Source organism: Spea bombifrons, chromosome 4 (assembly GCF_027358695.1).
Source record: "Spea bombifrons isolate aSpeBom1 chromosome 4, aSpeBom1.2.pri, whole genome shotgun sequence".
Taxonomy (NCBI): Eukaryota; Metazoa; Chordata; class Amphibia; order Anura; family Pelobatidae; genus Spea; species Spea bombifrons.
This window is the reverse complement of record NC_071090.1, coordinates 20,205,383-20,223,634: the sequence shown is the minus strand read 5'-3', so window position 1 is coordinate 20,223,634 and position 18,252 is coordinate 20,205,383. Positions and strand designations below refer to the sequence as shown.

Genomic DNA, 18,252 nt, shown 5'->3' with positions numbered 1-18,252 from the left:
GGTGTATGGGAGGGGGAGGAGCCAGAGTGGTGTATGGGAGGGGGAGGAGCCAGAGTGGTGTATGGGAGGTGGAGGAGCCAGAGTGGTGTATGGGAGGGGGAGGAGCCAGAGTGGTGTATGGGAGGGGGAGGAGCCAGAGTGGTGTATGGGAGGGGGTTGTCAGGATTCCACCCTACTAGCCCGGACCATGGATGATTTATTTTGCTGTAATGTCCTGTTGCTACCACTAGTGGCCACCCTCCCCCTCCCTCTGGAGTGCTCAGGATCAGATTACCAGGTCAGCTGAGTCTGATCACCTGAGTGAAGCCCTGCCTTTATTAACTTGCCCTGCCCTTTAGTCAGGGCCTTTGCATTCTGTCACGACCCAGGTAATCTAGTCCATCTAGGATGTCCAGAAGACTTTTGCATCTGGACTGGTTTTAACTAAATTTGCCAAATTACTGCAATTTGTACGAATCCTGAAAAACCAGGAGGGACCACATAACAGAACTGAAACTGTAAGGTTCTAAAATGGGCGCTCTGTTCAGGAATAGTAGTTAAAGATTCAAATGGCTACTCACAGAATCTAATCCCTCCTTCTCCAGTTTTGCTCGTTCCAGATAATAGCTTTTCTCAGCCACACTCAGAAGCTTCCAACTCTCACTTATCCTCTTGTTAATCTCAGACTGGGGCAGGTGCGGTACCTCCTGCTGGACCTTCAAGTAGATATCATAGTAATACAAAAGGTAGGCAGACCTAGAACACAGAACTAGAACTTAGTGTAAAGCAGTTACATAGTTAGATAGGCTGAAAAAGACATAGGTCCATCAAGTTCAGCCTTTCCCATATGTTTATTCCTTGCTGTTGATCCAAAAGAAGGCAAAAAAAAAAAAACAGTTTCCCCATAATTGAAAAAGTATATCTCTAAATATTGTGTTTTTGCAAGTATTCATCCAATTGTTGTTTAAATGTCTGCTATTGATATCCAGACAAAACAGTTAACAACACTATACCTCTGAGTAATGACCTCAACAGAATAGATACTCTCAGGGTTAACTTATAGCGCAGGGTCGCAGGTCGGACACCCCTGATATAGCGCCTTGGGTTTAAAAGATTAGTTTTCTTGCCATTGATGATTTAAAATCCAGCTTTGTTGGATGGGCTTGTTTTATTGTAACAAAAGGTATATTTTTCAAAATTATTTTTCCTAAAAAATAATTTCAAAATACTAGCGTATTCTTTATTGTTTAGTGTATATAGCTTAATACAACTTTCAAATGATGTCTAAAAAGTCCAGCAAATCTTTTGTTTATATTTGTTATCCTAGTCCATCATCATCAATCACCAGTTGTTGACCATCTTGCAACTGGTTGACGCGATGTCTAGATTCTCATACAAATAAACCTGGTCATTTCTGCGGTTCAAAGATTTCTCTTGGTTTACCTGGGTTTCTTTACCGTGTCCCCTTGTTCAATGCTGCCTTTGTATCGCTTTTTCTTTATAGGAGGTTTGGAAGTCATGTAGCTTCCCTCTGTCTCCTCGGAGACCACAGTCACCTCAGTGCCATCAAATGGAGCATCCATTTCTAAATGTAAAAAAAATCTTTATTATATCTATCTTTCAGAAACATGGCTACAAAACTAAGAAAACAAAACTTATATATTAAGAATAATAAGAATAATAAGAAATCCTAGAAATCGTTGCGGCCCTGTATTCCATATAAAACAGTGTAGTGATCCAATTGCATAAACTAAAAGTTTGAGGGAGGAGGACTCTTACCATTAAAAGGTACTCAATCTTACAGTTATCTGATATTCAGTTCCTTTAAACAATTAATCTCCAAACGGAAGAAGAAATGCATCCCTAACATTTTATTTGCCACTGAGAGGGTTAATGAGTGAATTTTGATAAGACGAGACAAATGTATCATTCAGCACATATCTGAGATGACTTTGATTCAGGTCATTATTGCTAATGCCTCAAAATTACCATAAATACAAAAAGTCTGTCATTTATCTCCTAATTTCATGCAAATAATATTAAAATAAGATGCATGATTACAAAAATAATGAAAGCTAATTTACTAAACGCTTCACTAGCATGAGATATGTATCTTAATAAAAAATACAAGTTTTCTTGTTTGATTGCTCTATTTTCATTCTGCTCTGACCATCCCCCTTAAAACAAACACACACCTGTCATACTGTCTTTCTCTGCTAAAAACATAGTAATTACGATCTCTATTTAATCCCTAAACAACTTCTAATAAAGCGAAGCTGGCTTCTCTATTTTTCTCTTCATCTTCCCTACTTGTCATGTCGAGTAAGCTAAGACACTGCATTCACTTTCATTGGTAGGTTTCAGCGGGAAAGACTTTCCTGTCCAAAAAGTCTAACTTGTCCTTACTCAGTTCTACCAACTTAACTTAACAGAGCCCCATAATCAACAAAATGAGATGCACGGTGAGTTCTGACACCTTTCTATCAGAACCAGCATTAACGTTTTCAGCTATTTGATCTACAGTAGCTCATCTGTTGGATTTGACCACACAGTCCAGCCCCCCCCCCCCCATCTTGCATCTATTTTCCTTCCTTGGACCACTTTTGATACTAACCACCCCACAAGAGCTGCAGTTTTGGAGATGCTCCAACCCAGTTGTCTAGCCATCACAACTTGGCCCTTGTCAAGGTCACTCAGATCCTTACACTTACCCATTTTTCCTGCTTCTAACACATCAACTTTGGGGATAACATGTTTACTTGCTGCCTAAGATATCCCACTCACTGGCAGGTGACACGATTCTCAGTGTTGTTCACTTCATCTCTCAGTGGTCATAATGTTATGGCTGATATTACACACGCACACATGAAAGACAACTGAAAAGCTCTGATCTGAGAGAGGAACAGACACAAACCCTGGGTTTATATAAAAAAAAAAGCATTACGTAAAATGCATGGAGTAAATCATAGCAGAGCCACAACGTTAGCATTCTGTACAATTAACATAAGAAAGGATAAACCATCATTAATTATGTCTTCCTACAAAGGCTGTAACTAGCAAACGTTCCTCATGATTGCTTAGAACTACAACGCAGAGCTGGATCTCCTTTCAAATACAAATAAATTGTTACATCTGCCACTGAAAGTTCATCCCTCATATTAACATTATATGTCGGAAGTGCTGTGAAACATCAGGGGATTTGGAATTTTAAGACACTCAGTGATGTTTCCAGCCTTGGAAAAATGGGATATGGTAGATAAAATTAAACTATTTAGAACAGAAAAATGGATATTGCTCTCTTAGATTCTTTTTAGTTGAAGTTGATGCTTCATAGAAAAATATATGCAAGCTTTCAGGATGTTCGGGCATTTCAATCCATGTAATGTGAAAACACTCACCTTGAGCCCTGTTACATTATATCATTCAACTTGGGGCCATACATTTTAGCTATAGCTAGCAGAGGGGACAGCAGGCCCTGTTTAAAGCCTGTTATCCAGTGCACAAGCAAGCATTTAGCCCTGCAGATCCTTAAAGAAACAAGACGTAATATAATGTCATTCAACTTCAACTGTCGGAATTATGTGACATGCTATTACGCCCACTGTCACAAGAAGTTAATACATAAATATTGCTTACATTAATATGTAACTATGACTGCTTGGGTTAGTGTATAGAGGTGTGAAATGTGGGAAAATATGTGAAATATAATGTAGGGCTGCAACAACTTATCGATAAAATCGATATTAATCAATAATGAAAATCGTTGCCAACGAATTTCAATATCGATTAGCTGAATCGATTTTCATCGATTATAAAATGAGGGTTTTTTCAGAGCAAACGCTCTGAAAAATACCCCTCGTTTTATAATCCGTTTCAGTGTGACTCACAGCAGCAGTTCCTACTTACCAGTCCCTCCCTGCAGTCACTGCCGATTGGCTGCAAGGAGGGACAGGGAGAAAGAAAGGGGCGGGGCCACGCCCATTTCCTATACATTTCCTATATTGTCCACATGGCTCAGGAACTCATCTAACAGCGAGTATAAAATTGATATTTGGGCTGCTGAAAGTTAAGGGAGGTGGGAGTTAATTTAGGGGTGGTTATAGTTAATGGGGTGTTTAGGGTTAATTTAGGGGCAGTTATTGTTAATGGGGTGTTTAGGGTTAGTTTAGGGGCAGTTATGGTTGATGGGGTCGTTAGGGTTAATTTAGGGGCAGTTGTAGTTGATGGGGTCGTTAGGGTTAATTTAGGGGCAGTTGTGGTTGATGGGGTCTTTAGGGTTAATTTAGGGGCAGTTATGGTTAATGGGGTCTTCTCTTCAGGATTAATTTAATGCTGAGGACTGAGGGTTAATTTAATTAATTTAATAAGGTTAACTTAAGGTGCAGTTAGAGGTAAAGGGGGGCAAACTGAGGGGGATCTAAATCCTGGGGGCAGTGAAGATTTATTTATAAAAGTATTGTGTCTGTGAACAGGTCTGTAAACCTCTGAGGGCACTATGACATATCAGGGGGTATACGGCATACCTGGGGAGGACAGAGTGACATATCTGGGGGTATAAGGCATATATGGTATATAAGGCATATGTGGGGAGGGTGGAATGGCATGTCTGGGAGGCAGTGTGGCACATCTGGGAGGCAGTGTGGCATATCTGGGAGGGAGTGTGGCATATCTGGGAGGGAGTGTGGCATATCTGGGAGGCAGTGTGGCGAGCCTGGGCTCAGATGTGCATAACTGGGGGGCAGGCTGGGAAATAAAAACAAGAAATGCATTTTTATCAAAGTTTTTTTATTCTGCCGTTTGTTTTTAACATTCTACGTTACTTTATTAAATTATTTTAAATAAATAAAAAATGTACATTTTTTTATCCGATTAATTGTTTAATTGAAAAAATAAATCGGCCAACTAATCGATTATGAAAATAATCGTTAGTTGCAGCCCTAATATAATGATGCTTACTTGGTTGCCCAGCTTCAAATAAGTACATTCAGCCTTACTGAATACATGGATAAATAAGAGCTTAAACTATTCACAAGAAAAAAATAAACTCTGGTTATTTTTTATATGCCTATTATAGAAGCATGCCTGCTTTGGATTCATAGACCACCACCCCTATATATAAAATCTCAAAGATTTCTCCAGCCATCACATGCTCTTTTATGCAAATGATAGAAGAGCGGTCTCTTTAAATTAACTCAGTGTCTCCTTTTCAAATTCATGGGAAGTAAAAAGGAAAAGTTTTTAAAAGGGAGAAGGGTCTATCCAAATGTCCTATATGTATGGGGCCAACCAGTAGCGTGACTTCTCGACCATGGAGTGGACATCTGCAGTTTCTTATTAACGTAGGTGTTTTGTTGTTTTTTTTTTTTAACAAAAATAAATATATAAAAAATAATGTGCATTCTTCTTTGCATAGGACATTAAACTTTCCCTTTAAGTAACTAAAAAATGATGGTGGTGGTTTATATAAAGCAAGCACAGAATTCACAATTTAAGACAATGAAGAAGGAAGGATCAAACTCCAACAATATAATATTTTTAGACCGTAATTTATTTGAAACTTTTACGTAAAGTAGCATGACAATACAGGTGATAATTTGAGGAGCCATCGTTTGTATGCAGTTACACGCATCTTGGTGTGTAATTATAGGCTGATGATTGTGAAGCGTAAATGTGCTGAAATAACTTGTACAATTATTTCCCATAATTATATAGCAGGAGAACACAGCTCTTATACATATTACATGAAGATACACAGAGTGAGAACATTTTATCATGTAGCCTTTTAAAATGCTCTCATTTTCAACCTTTTTAACTAGAGATTCAGGTACACTTCTAATTAGAGATCAGATTATGTGGTTTTAAATGGCATCACGTTGAGCTTTTGCCAAGCGGTCAAGAAGAAAAGATGTACTGCTCATTGTATCTTGGGCAACGCTACATTATAAATCATTAAATTCTGTCTAAAGTTAAAGTTTAAAAAAAAAAACACCACAATTGTTCCTTTATGGTAAATTGATCAATCCTTTGCTGCCCAGCTTTCAGCAAGGTTCTTGCCACTAGGGTATAAAGAACCTGAGCACAGACCTCGACGCCCGCGTAGTGTTGCGCGCACATCTTATTATTACTTATTGTTTTATATAGATCCATCATATTCCCTAGCGCTGTACAATGGGTAGGCAGGAGAAAACAAGTAGTATGTAACATAATAACTTGACTCACAGAAAGTACAGGTGAGGAGAATCCTGCTAAAACAAGCTTACAATCTACATCTTAAGGATATCTGAGGGTGTTGCCTGGCAAGAAGCACTCTCTGGTCCGGTGAACAGGCAGTGTTTCCGAGCGAACACTGCTCATGTCACTGAAAGAAAAGTCATCAGTGAGTCAAACACCGTAAAAAATGCATGGAAGGATGCTGCTGAATACCTCACCACCTCTCGCTATGCATTTTGCCTTACAGATGGGCTACGCCAAACACATATGCTGCCGCCTGCGCCCCCCACATGTACTCACAGCAGTAAGCGTCACAGCTGGTTCAGTGAGAGTTCTAGGGGGTCTATTTGGAAAAGCTGAGGAATGCATATTAAAGTACGTACACGTAATTACTTAAGTATTGTCTATGGAGGAATATGGCATTTAATTAGCTTTCTTTATATACACGGATCAGCCATAACATTATGACCAGTGACAAGTGAAGTGAATAACACTGATAATCTTGTTATCATGGCTTCTGTCAGTGTGTGGGTTACATTAGGCAGCAAGTGAACATTTTGCCCTTGAATTTGATTTGCTAAAAGCAGGGAAAACGGGCAAACTGTGATGGCTAGACGACCGGGTCAGAGCATCTCCAAAACCGCAGCTATTGTGGGGTGTTCCCGGTCTGCAGTGGTCAGTACCTATCTAAAGCGGTCCAAGGAAGGAAAAGCGGTGAACCAACGACAGAGTCATGGGCGGCAAAGGCTCATTGATGCACATCGGGGGCAAAGGCTGACCCGGGTGCTTAAAGCCAACAGACAAGCTATTGTAGCTCAGATTGCTGAAAAAGTTAATGCTGGTTCTGATAGAAAGGTGTCGAAACACGCACTACATCGCAGTTTGTTGCGTATGGGGCTGCGCAGACCAGTCAGGGTGCCCATGCTGACCCCCGTCCACTGCAGAGATCAACTACAATGGGAATGTGAGCATAAGAACTGGACCAAGGAGCAATGGAAGAAGGTGGCCTGGTCTGATGAATCATGTTTTTCTTTTACATCACATGGATGGCCGGATACCACAGCACACCTTCAGTGGTCTAGTGGCGTCCATGCCTCCACAGGTCAGGGCTGTTTTAGTGGCGAAAGGGGGACCTAAACAATATCAGGCAGGTGGCCATAATGTTATGACTGATAATTTCGTGAGTTCCCTTTAATGAATATTTGATTTTCTATTTATAAATATACATGGTAAAAACAAAAATAGCGAAACTGTTTTACAAATACGTTTTAAAAGCCGTTTAGGAAAACCAATATTTATGCTAAACATGGTGATCTGAAAATGTATTTTGCAGTAAAGCGCAGGGGGTGCTGATAACACTCCGCTAAGGCAAAAATTGCTTTTCACGATAAAGCATTTCTTGTGATTCTTGGTTATCAGGCTCTAAACAGTATGATAAATGTACAATCATTAATCAGTATGATAGAAGCGAAGGTGGAGATAAAAGCATACTATTCAAGGAAGGAAATAAATGATTATCACAAAGGACTGAAGCTTCTGTTCTGTGCGTGAGACTGGTGTTTTTCCACAGCACTCTACTTTGTATATCTTATATTCTACATTTTGAATATCTTATATTACATAGTTACATAGTTTCTAAGGTTGAAAAAAGACCCAAGTCCATCAAGTTCAACCCTTCTACCTAACCTTCCTATTCTTGGCTCGGTGTGTACATAAATACTGGTAATTATATCTATATATATATATAGTTGAGGCTTACCATTACATAAGTTATGGTGGGTAAAGGTGATGGAAACCCTTTCATTGAAATAATTTATGTAATGGTGTTTCTTAGCTACCCCAAGCCTCAACTATTAAGCCAGTATCACAACCTCATGCTGACGAGTCCCATGAAGGACGAAACAGCTGTCCATGAGTTGTGATCCGCCTATTGCACCTCTTCCCGAGTTTTGTCTAAAGGCTGTCCTGTACAGCGGGCAATTACTCTCAAGGGATCCATGTATAAAGTGGATAAAGCGGCAAAGGTGATAATTGTTAACCTTATCTGCATGCGCCTACCCAGAATCCCTTGTGGTTGTCAGCACCATGAGATTTCTGAGGGAAAAGCAAATTATATTATATATATAATATTTATTGTATTTTCAAACAACGAAGGGAGGGATACAGAAAGGAAAAAAGGGGAGGGGGGAGCACAGATAGCATCACAGTAGATTACAGAAATGGTTTCCAACATGTCATCGCGTAACAAAAGACGGTCCATGATGAGATACAAGAACAGTACCACACGGAATGACACATGCGAAACCAACGGAACAAGGGACCAGGTGCGCGTCCCCCAAAAAGAGGATACTGCATGGAGGGAACCAAAAGCACGTAGGCGAATGGTAACACAGGTCCCAGAACAGCAGGGCAGGTGGACACCATGTAGAAGTGGAACATGTGTGAGGCGTAGGAAAATGAAGGCAGTAACCGCAGGGTGGCAGAAGCAGCACAACCGGACCATGAGACAAGGTCCAGGACCAGCAGGTCAAGTAGAGGAGTGTTTAATACTACTTCTACTACCCCTTAAATGTAAGTGGAAGGGTCTCCATCATCTTTACTCACCATAACTTAAGTAATGGAATATATACATATATAGACACATATATATATATATATATATATATATATATACATACATATACATACACATACACATACACACACGACAAGGGACTCAATAATAATGCACGTATAAACAGCTGGAATTTCTACATAAAACAGTGTATATATATAAAAAAAAAATTACATAAATAGTTATCAGGAGGTCTTTATAAAGTGCCATCTCCTCTCAGCTCTGCCTCTAACCGCACCAGTAAAGCCTAACAGGTACCTCTTCGATCAATTTTTCAATAAAGCCATATATCTGATTATTCTCTCCAAACCGTTTAAGTGTGGCAACAATGCTTTGCAAATACCCCAGTCATGTAATCAATATACATAAAACGTGGAACATTTGCATGAAATATGTATATAGTAATTATTCCAACACGACCTATAAATCATAAACATTCTAAATTTGCTTATCAGTGTAAATTGTAAGCTCTTCTGCATAGACTCTTTTTTCACTTATCACATAAATATGGATGCCCTTTGACCCCAACCCCCCTCAACTGCCCCGTCCGCAAGACTATTTAACCCCATCTGTACCCAACTATCTATGTCTGATCTTTGTTAAGCCTTCCTCATCTCCCTGCATTCTCTCTTCCCCTCCCCCTCTGCCTATTCATGTGCTTGTATACTGAGTCTGGCACTCCCCAACGTCCAATGAGCGGCCTTCTTATTACTTCACTACCGGGCATTGCCTTTCTAAGCGCTTCTTGGCCCCATATATCAACTATGACAGATGCCCCCGCTCCGAGATGCCACCTGGATTCAGAAACCCAATAAACCTGCAGCTTACCTATCATCCAGGCGAAGCGCCGATGTTAAAGCCTCGACAGCTCCTCCATGCCCTCTCCAAGATGGCGGACCCGTTGCAAGGGCGGAGCAACCAATGGGAGCGAGGAATGAAAACAGGAGCGCCAATGAGTGCCGACGTTTTAGCCACGTGTGTCCTCGGGCACGGGTCTGTGATGTCGATTACATTAGCCATTGATGATGTAGTCGGAGCGCGTCTATTTAGCTGTGTAAATAGATGGATAAAAAGTAACAATATTTTGTTGTACGACAATAAATAAGCCCCCTGGGTCACGTGTGGCTTCAAAGATTCACAAAGCGAAGGTGTTAATGTTTGTTTGAAACGCCAAGTGTTTGAAGAGCAAAACTGTAATATGGAGGGTGATATTTCTAAGGAGGAGAGTAGTTGGTGCTGTCACCGTGGATTGTAGTGGTTCATAGATGTATTTTTTTTTCCTTTTTTTTCTTAAACCATGATTCTTCTTTGTCTGTATTTGATGATCGTGCACAAATTATACATTATTTTGATCAGAAGATGTAGGGCCTCCTGTTAAAATCATAGAAATGTGTTATAAAATGATATAATTATTATTGGTAATAGAATAACAAAACGTATGCTAAAATAGAAAACTTTTTTGTTTGCAGTTTTGCTTAAAATTTCTTTGCTGTGTAAGCGCCGCAGCTGAGCAGTGACCCCCTGAATGTTAAGCAACTTCCCCTGATTACCCCCCCTTTTTTTTTGTTGTTTTCGAGGGTCACATCCATCTTTTACATATAACACTATATTACATTTTTTTTTTTTTTTTTAGAATATTGGCTTACTTAAGAATATATATTTAATTTATTTTCACTTATTTTTTTTACTGCATTTTTTGGACCTCATGTGTTTTTTGATGCCAGTCATGGTGACATCACTGGCCTCCCAATAAATTGTATTTATTTATATTTCATTTTTACCCTATTGTATTATTTGTATTTTTTTTTTGGAAGAAGAAACTTTTTCTCTCCACTTCCTCTGATCGTCTGTGCTGATCACCCTGTTATCCGCAAACAGGGCTCCCTGCATTGCTGATCGCATTATCTGGGATCAGCCAGCAGGGGAGCGATTGGAGAGCAAAGCCGGTTGTGCTCCCCTTGGAAATTCATGGAGGCTGATTCACCCTATATATTTTTCCCTCTCCCATGCCCCCTTTCTGTTTGCAGTGCAGGAGAAGTGTCCAGCCAAACTCATCTGTTGACTCATGATATACTTACTGCCAATCAGAGCTGACTCTGCAAGCTTTCCCGAGGGGGTCTGATGAAACCTCACATGCACAGAAACCGCTTCATTTCAATGAGAGCAGTTTTCTGACATTCGTTACGTGTCGCAAACATAGGGCCACAGATGAGGTGTCCTGCTGCAGTTCTGAAGATAAGCAATTTTATTATTTTTAATGTTATACTAAAGTGCACCGGTCATTGAAAAATGGCAAGGTGTTACTTTTTACCTATACTTTGTGTTGACCAAATAATAAGCACATGTATGAGCGAAAAGTAGGGCTGCATCTAATGACTATTTTCATAATCGATTAGTTGGCAGATTATTAATTAATCAGATTAAAAAAAAAACTGGGTGTTAAAATAGCAGAATAAAAAACTTACATTTTACATTAACGTGTCATTGTAAGCAACACTTTTATCTCTTTATAACAATGGAATTTCTCTAATCGCCTTCTAATTTTACTGACATAAAAGCTATTAAACTAAATAAACTATTTTGTCATATTTAATAAAAACTATGAGGAAAAAGTTTTTATTTATTTTTATTTGCCAACCTGCCCCCAAGCTATGCACATCTGACCCTAGGCTTGCCACTCTGCCACCAGATATGCCTTATACCCCCCTATATGCCACGCTGCCCCCGGAAATGCTTATACCCCCCTATATGCCACTGATATGCCTTATACCCCCTATATGCAACTATGCCCCTGAAATGCCTTATACCCCCTGAAACGCCACTGTGCCCCCTCGGATATGCTACTCCAAATCTGTTGAAAATTTGAGAATGGCTGAGAAATCTTTCACTCTAACTGTTCTGTCCTGCAAAGGCTTAGAGGATGGTCTGTGGATGGGACCTCTAAGAATAAATTATTAATAACTTTTTGGGCCAGAACTTGAAGCTATATTTGGACGCGTTACTGGAGACGCGTTTCGGGTACCACAAAGAGGAAGTTTCCTAAGCAGAATGTCTCCTTTTGTGGCTTTAAGGCCCAACACTGGTCCAGAACTGCTTGCAGTTTGGAAAGCCTTGAGATTCTCGATGTACATTGTCAAGAAACAGAATGCGCACATTTCCTCAGACAACAGTACGGTAGTTGCTTGCCTAAACCGACAAGGGATCAAGAGTTTACATGCCTTGACCACAACCTTCCTCTTTATCACTACTACTTTTTCTTTACCTCACCTTTTTCCTATCTCTCACTCCTTTCTGTATATCTCACCTCCTCTTTTTCTTTCCTCCCCCTCTTTCTTTTTCCTTGTTCTCCCTGCTTCTCTTTCTCGTTCTCTTTCCTCATTGATCACCTTTCTCATATCTTCTTTTTTTTTATCTCATGTTGTGTCTTCTATTTTTCTTTCTCTTATGATTTCACTTTATCTCTCCCTTTTCTCCCTATCTTCCCTAATTCTTATTATTTCGCCCCTTCTCATTATCCCTTCTACTTATTATCTCTCTGCTTTCTCTTCATCTGTCTCGTTTCTCCTCATCTCTCATTATCTCTCTCCTCTTTATCTCAATCTCTCTTCTTTTTCTCTCCCTATTTATTTGTCCCCATTTCTCCTTTTCCCTTTCTCTACTCTTATTCATTATTATGTTTGGCATCTTTTCCCCATCTTTCCCTTGCCTCTCCCCCAGTAACTTACATACGCAGTGCCACACGTTTTCACGCACACTCTAACATTTGGACTTACACAGTCACGCCAACACACATGCACAAATACTCACTGGCATGCACTTACATATATACATTCATGGTCACACACACACACACACACATACATGCTCACACATAGATATCTATGCACACATACATTCATGCATGCTCACAAACACTTGCTGCCCTCTGGAAAAAATTGGAATTTTTTTATTATTTTGCTGCATATCTTTTGAACATCAGGATTTATTTTTTTACTTTTAATTTTTTCACAGTCCTTTTGAATTAAATACCAGAAGCAAATGATAGTTTTAAAAAATAATTCTAGCTATGCAAAAATGTGTAAATACAGCTGTTTCCTTATAATGTTCCAGAAAGCACTTCAGTACTGGCATAAATGAATTTTCTTTTCTGTTTTAGGGGTATGAGCTGTGCTAGTATCCAGCTGTTAGTATCCATTCGTAGTGTGATGTGCAAGTGTGCTGCTTCATCTAAGCTTTTGAACTACAGCATTAAGAAGCTCTTAAGTATACAGCATGTCTGTATATGTCTCAAAAGGAAATTTGTAACTCCGATAAGCACATTAAATCGTGCACAAACACATCCTGATGCCTTATGGATATCAAGGTCACTTGAATCAAGATATTCTATGTATTGGGACTATATATTCTAGAAAACAACACAAATTCCATAACTTTTCATTTTATTCCTTATTTGTACGGCATTTAAGTTAACAGAACAGTTAAATATTATTTTTTCATAAGGGACTTTATCGTTATTCATTTCTTATTACAGATCAGCTGTAAATGGTTAATATGAAGGTGTTTGGAAAAAATAGACTTTTATACATTAGGTGGCAACGTATCATTCTTTTGTAGACTAAGATGAAGTAGATATTTACTTTGTCCAAAAACATTCTAAGAGTCTCTCAATGCTAATTTTAAAATGGCACCAGTAAGGATTTAAGCAACAAAGTGATATAGTTAGGTATTTGCTATTGTAAACACAATGAAGTATTTATGTCAAGAACAAAGAATGTACTATGAAGAATATAAACAGTCTAAGAAATGCTCTCAGAAAAGCTTCTGTTTATTCCACTTTTAAATTACCATTTTTTTCTGTTTGTGTATGAAGATGTGACAATTTATTGTACCGTAAAGAGAGAAATACAACACAGGCCTTCATTCTGAGCCTCCTGCAATGAGTGACAGCTCATGGCGAGAAGCATTGAAGTCACTGCCTACGAAGCAGGAGATGATATTGATAATTACACAAGCGACTAGAGGGATCCACGATGTGCGTCAGATCGGAAGAATGGGCATCTCAGCCTTTCAGTTGTACTGGACTGCCGGACATTTGAGGCATATAGTGGAGTGGTCTCAAAATGCTCCTAAGCAGTGGGTCAAAATTGAAAGTACCCTTTTCCCTAACATATTTTATCTGTTCCGTGGTTACTGGAACAGTATAGTAGTCCTGTCAGCCATCCCACTATAGTTCCCACTCTCAAAATTCTTAAAAGACTCTTCTCCAAAAATGTCTTATTCGCTCCCCTTGTCCTATTCTCCCAATCACAAATAACACAGACTTCAATCCTGGCTTGGATGTGAGCCAGATGAAAACTCTTACTTCCAAATCTACTTTCACTGAGAATTTACCAGGTTCCACAGGGTGATGCCCTTAAACCCCTTTCGGGAACAATAGAATAACATTTTATTGAAAACACACAGGTGCAATATGCAGTAAAATCCAAGAATCTGCTTTTAAGTTGTTAACTCCTTGGTACAAAGTCCCTGCAGATCTTCATCCCTTTTACCGCAAATTCCTCCTAAATTTTGAAGATGCGGCTCTGATGTGGGATTCTATAACCACCTGTGGTGGACGTGCCTTCTCATACACCCATTTTGGCATAAGGTCATGGCGGTAATTCATCAGGTAGATGAACCCCTATTTCCAGGCCTTACTTCATCAGCCTTTGGCAGATATAGAAGATCTCTTTCTATACATTTCATTAATGCAGCATGAATTTTGTCCATGATCCCAAAATTTTGGAAACTTGCTGACACACTACCTATTTGTTGTGTATATTCAGTAAGATAAGAAGTCAGTGTGTTTGTGTAGTGTATTGGGCTGAGACAAGAACTATACCTGGGTCCTCTCTGTGTTTTACCTGAAGTCTCCGGGTGAAGCCAATTTCGTCTTTCTACAGGTAAGGGAGCGGCTTAAGGCAGTACCTACTCCCAACCACTAGAAATAGCTGGCCCACTCCCCACATAAGTGTGAGCTCCTGGTAGCCTACCCTGGAAAGCTCCCAGGAAAGACAACCTTTCAAAGCCTGCTTTTTATGTCAAATTGTGAATTTCTGGAATGGGCTGTTGCATATAACAGTACTAGGTGATAATGCTTCATTTAGTTACAAAAGTGCTTAATTCAGCAGAATAGGTGGAATAGTGCATTAGTTATCAAGGAGGACCTGGGCAAACCTTTGCTTGTAGACCACCCCAATAACACCAGGTTTCCATGCCCTGCCATCTGAAGACATCTCAATGACAACATCCCTTGTTTTTTAATCCATCTTCTGTTCTACCTATCTACAGGTGAAATGCTCTGGGTTGGTGCTACATACGCTATAGTTAAGAGGTTGGATTTGTCATCTCCCAGCAACTATCTGCTCAGTGAACAAAACCCTCTTGGAAGCTTTTTTTTTTATAATTGAGAGTTGTCGATTTTAGTATTAAACAATGATTCAAATTAAAATGTATGTCCTTTGCTATTTGTATTTCAGATATTAGTCTGTTCCCTGCTGTGAAGAGACGTGGCCTGCAGGTCCTACAACAACTTGCTTTATATTTTATAATTACTGCAATCTCCTGATAAATGGTGAAAAACGCATTTAGATTCACTATTAATATCATGCGGAGAGGCAAGTAAAATTAAAGCTGTGTTGTTTCGATTCTGATTATAATTTCCATTGCTGTGTCTGTAGCTAAAAAATAAGACATTGCTCTCACAGTATTAATTAAATTGAGTTTAAAAACACATTTGGGGGCAGTTCTGGATTTTGGATTATATGAAGAAGATTAAACTCCAGTTGATTTCTGTACGGGATAGTAAAGTCTCTAAGTTATTGATAAAACTTTGGGTTATTGGACAGATCATCTCTGACAGAGTTTAATGTGACATTTCAGTTATTATTATTATTATCTTTTATTTATATAGCGCCAACAATTTACGCAGCGCTTAATACAATACATAAGTTCAAGGGGTATGACAAGGCGAGAATTGACAGACTAAGACAAATCGATACATTAGGTGGTAATGTTTTGCGTGGAGGTAGGGCCAGATATGGCTATTAGGAAGGTGACAGTTTGCCTGTAGTATTAAGAAGGGGTTCACGCTGCGGGTGATTTGATGTACCAAGTGACCCACCGAGTGTACACATAACTACTCCCATAAAATGAATCTGCCATCTGCCACTCCATGCTGGAAATGTATCTTTGAAGTTTCTGATATGAGGTTAACTTCTGCCAAGCCTGAATGGTACTATACATCAGCGGGTTTGTTCTACAATGCACTGGTATTTGCCTATTTGTGGCATGTAACAGGTTATGTTATCATATGGCACAAATTGCTGGTCCCTCAATAATTCACTATTTCACTTTCGACAATCCAAAAACTCCCTTCTCCTTCGGAAGCATAAATTTGGGTAGACTTATTCTGGGTTTTCCTCCCTTCTATATGAATCTAGCCATATCTATGTTTAATCCATTAAGGACAATGGGCAGTCCCTAAACCCACTGAAAAATGCATTTTGAGTCCGTACATGTACGGCTTTGTCATTAAGGGGTTAATTATTAAAGAAAGGAATCTTGTGCCGTCTTTGGTAAATAATTGTTTAACAGATATTGGAATTTAACCCTTTCACCATCAGAACCAAGTCATGTGCACGCTTGGACCAAACCTTAGGGTTGAGGAGCCCCACCTGCCACACAGGTGCCTCATTAATGTTCAGAGGTGTCTAGAGAAGCCTTTAAATTAACTGTGAGGAGGAGCGAGATAATGAGAGATGAGGAGAAAGGAGAGAGATAGGCAGACATGTGAGAAATAATGAGCATAAGGGATAATGAGAAGCGGAGAAATAATGAGAAGTGGAAGATAGGGAGAAAAGGGAGAGATAAAGTGGGATCAGAGGAGAGATAAAGAAAAATGGAAGAGAGATAACAAGAGGCGATATCATGAGAAAGGAGGATCGAATGAAAGAGGGATCGATAAAAGAGAAAAGGTAGAGGTAGGGAGAAAAAGGAGAGAAATAGAGAAGGAATGATAAAGAGGTAAAGAGAAAGGAGAGAGAATGAGAGATAAAGAAAAAGGCAGGATGATAAAGAAAAGCAAAGAGAGATAAAAAAAGAAAGGGAAGAAAGAGGAGGAGAAACAATGAGAAGGGGAAACAGAGAGAAGTGGAGAGCAAAAAGGGAGAGCTTGGGAACATATGGAGATAAAGGGAAAGAAGAGTAACGCAAAAGTGCAGAGGGATAGCTAAGATCATGACAAAGGGGAGGATCAAGAGTCAACCTTAGGCTCTGAGAGGAGATCACTGTGAGTGCGATCTGGATGTGAGGTAAGTCCTGTGGGTTCAATCTGCATGCATTGGTCTACGTCTTGGAAGGAACTGGAGGTGTATCTGAGTTCCAGTGTGCTACAAGGTGGGCTGGTAGGAGAGATTAATTTTGGGAATCCGTTAGAAGTATATTCTGTTTTATTTTATACTGGAAACCAGCTTAGCTGACCAGTTCTTTGTTTGTTAGTCAGGGAAGACTACTGTACAGTAAGCCTCCTAAATAGGAGTAGGTTTTCCTTTGCGTGTTTGATTTGGTACAATAAAAGCCTGGAAACATATTGGCTCTCCTGCTGTCCCCACTGCTCTAGAAGTGTCCTAAGAGGTACCTTACTACAGTGTATGCATGTGTGTGTGTATGTATGTATGTATGTATGTACGTATATAATGTGCAGGAAGGAGAGGGGTTAGAAAGTGATAAGGGAAGGAGGGGGGGGATATAAGTAAAGAGTGTGAATTAATGTGTGGATGTATTAAGTAAATGAGGGAGAGCATGAGTTAATATGTGAATGTATTGTCTGAATGAGGGATAGCATGAGTTGTCTGAATGAGGATGAGTTGTCTGTATGAGGGAGAGCATGAGTTAATATGTGGATGAGTTGTCTGAATGAGGGAGAGCATGAGTTGTCTGAATGAGGGAGAGCATGTGTTAATATGTGGATGAGTTGTCTGAATGAGGGAGAGCATGAGTTAATATGTGGATGAATTGTCTGAATGAGGGAGAGCATGAGTTGTCTGAATGAGGGAGAGCATGAGTTAATATGGGGATGAGTTGTCTGAATGAGGGAGAGCATGAGTTAATATGTGGATGAATTGTCTGAATGAGGGAGAGCATGAGTTAATGTGTGGATGAGTTGTCTGATTGAAAGTGTGAATTAGTGAGTGACTGTAAAAGCGTTTGTGTGTATCATAGATATATAATTGTGGAAGGGCAAAGATGGCACTAGCAGGAGGTTTGAGCCTTGGGGACCAAGATGGCACAGGCAGGGTGTATATTTGACAAAGATGGCACAGGCCGGACTGTTTGGGGACAAAGTTGACTTGCATTCGGCTATTTGGGGACAAAGATGCCAAATCTTATGTGTGTTATCTGGGTGCAGC

General features: G+C 39.6%; 2 protein-coding genes across 2 annotated transcripts in view; one reads left to right on the top strand and one right to left on the bottom strand.

Moving 5' to 3' along the window:
- HMGXB3 (HMG-box containing 3) overlaps positions 1-9,719 on the bottom strand; it is a 29,688-nt gene extending 19,969 nt beyond the window's left edge. The window contains exons 1-3 of the mRNA XM_053463611.1: positions 9,632-9,719; positions 1,423-1,564; positions 561-735 (exon numbers count right to left, since the gene is read on the bottom strand). Of these exons, the coding sequence (XP_053319586.1) occupies positions 561-735; positions 1,423-1,564; positions 9,632-9,638 (324 nt within the window). The 5' untranslated portion in view covers positions 9,639-9,719. The remainder of the gene's footprint in view (positions 1-560; positions 736-1,422; positions 1,565-9,631) is intronic.
- CSF1R (colony stimulating factor 1 receptor) overlaps positions 1-18,252 on the top strand; it is a 209,624-nt gene that overhangs the window by 56,840 nt on the left and 134,532 nt on the right. The window lies entirely within an intron of this gene.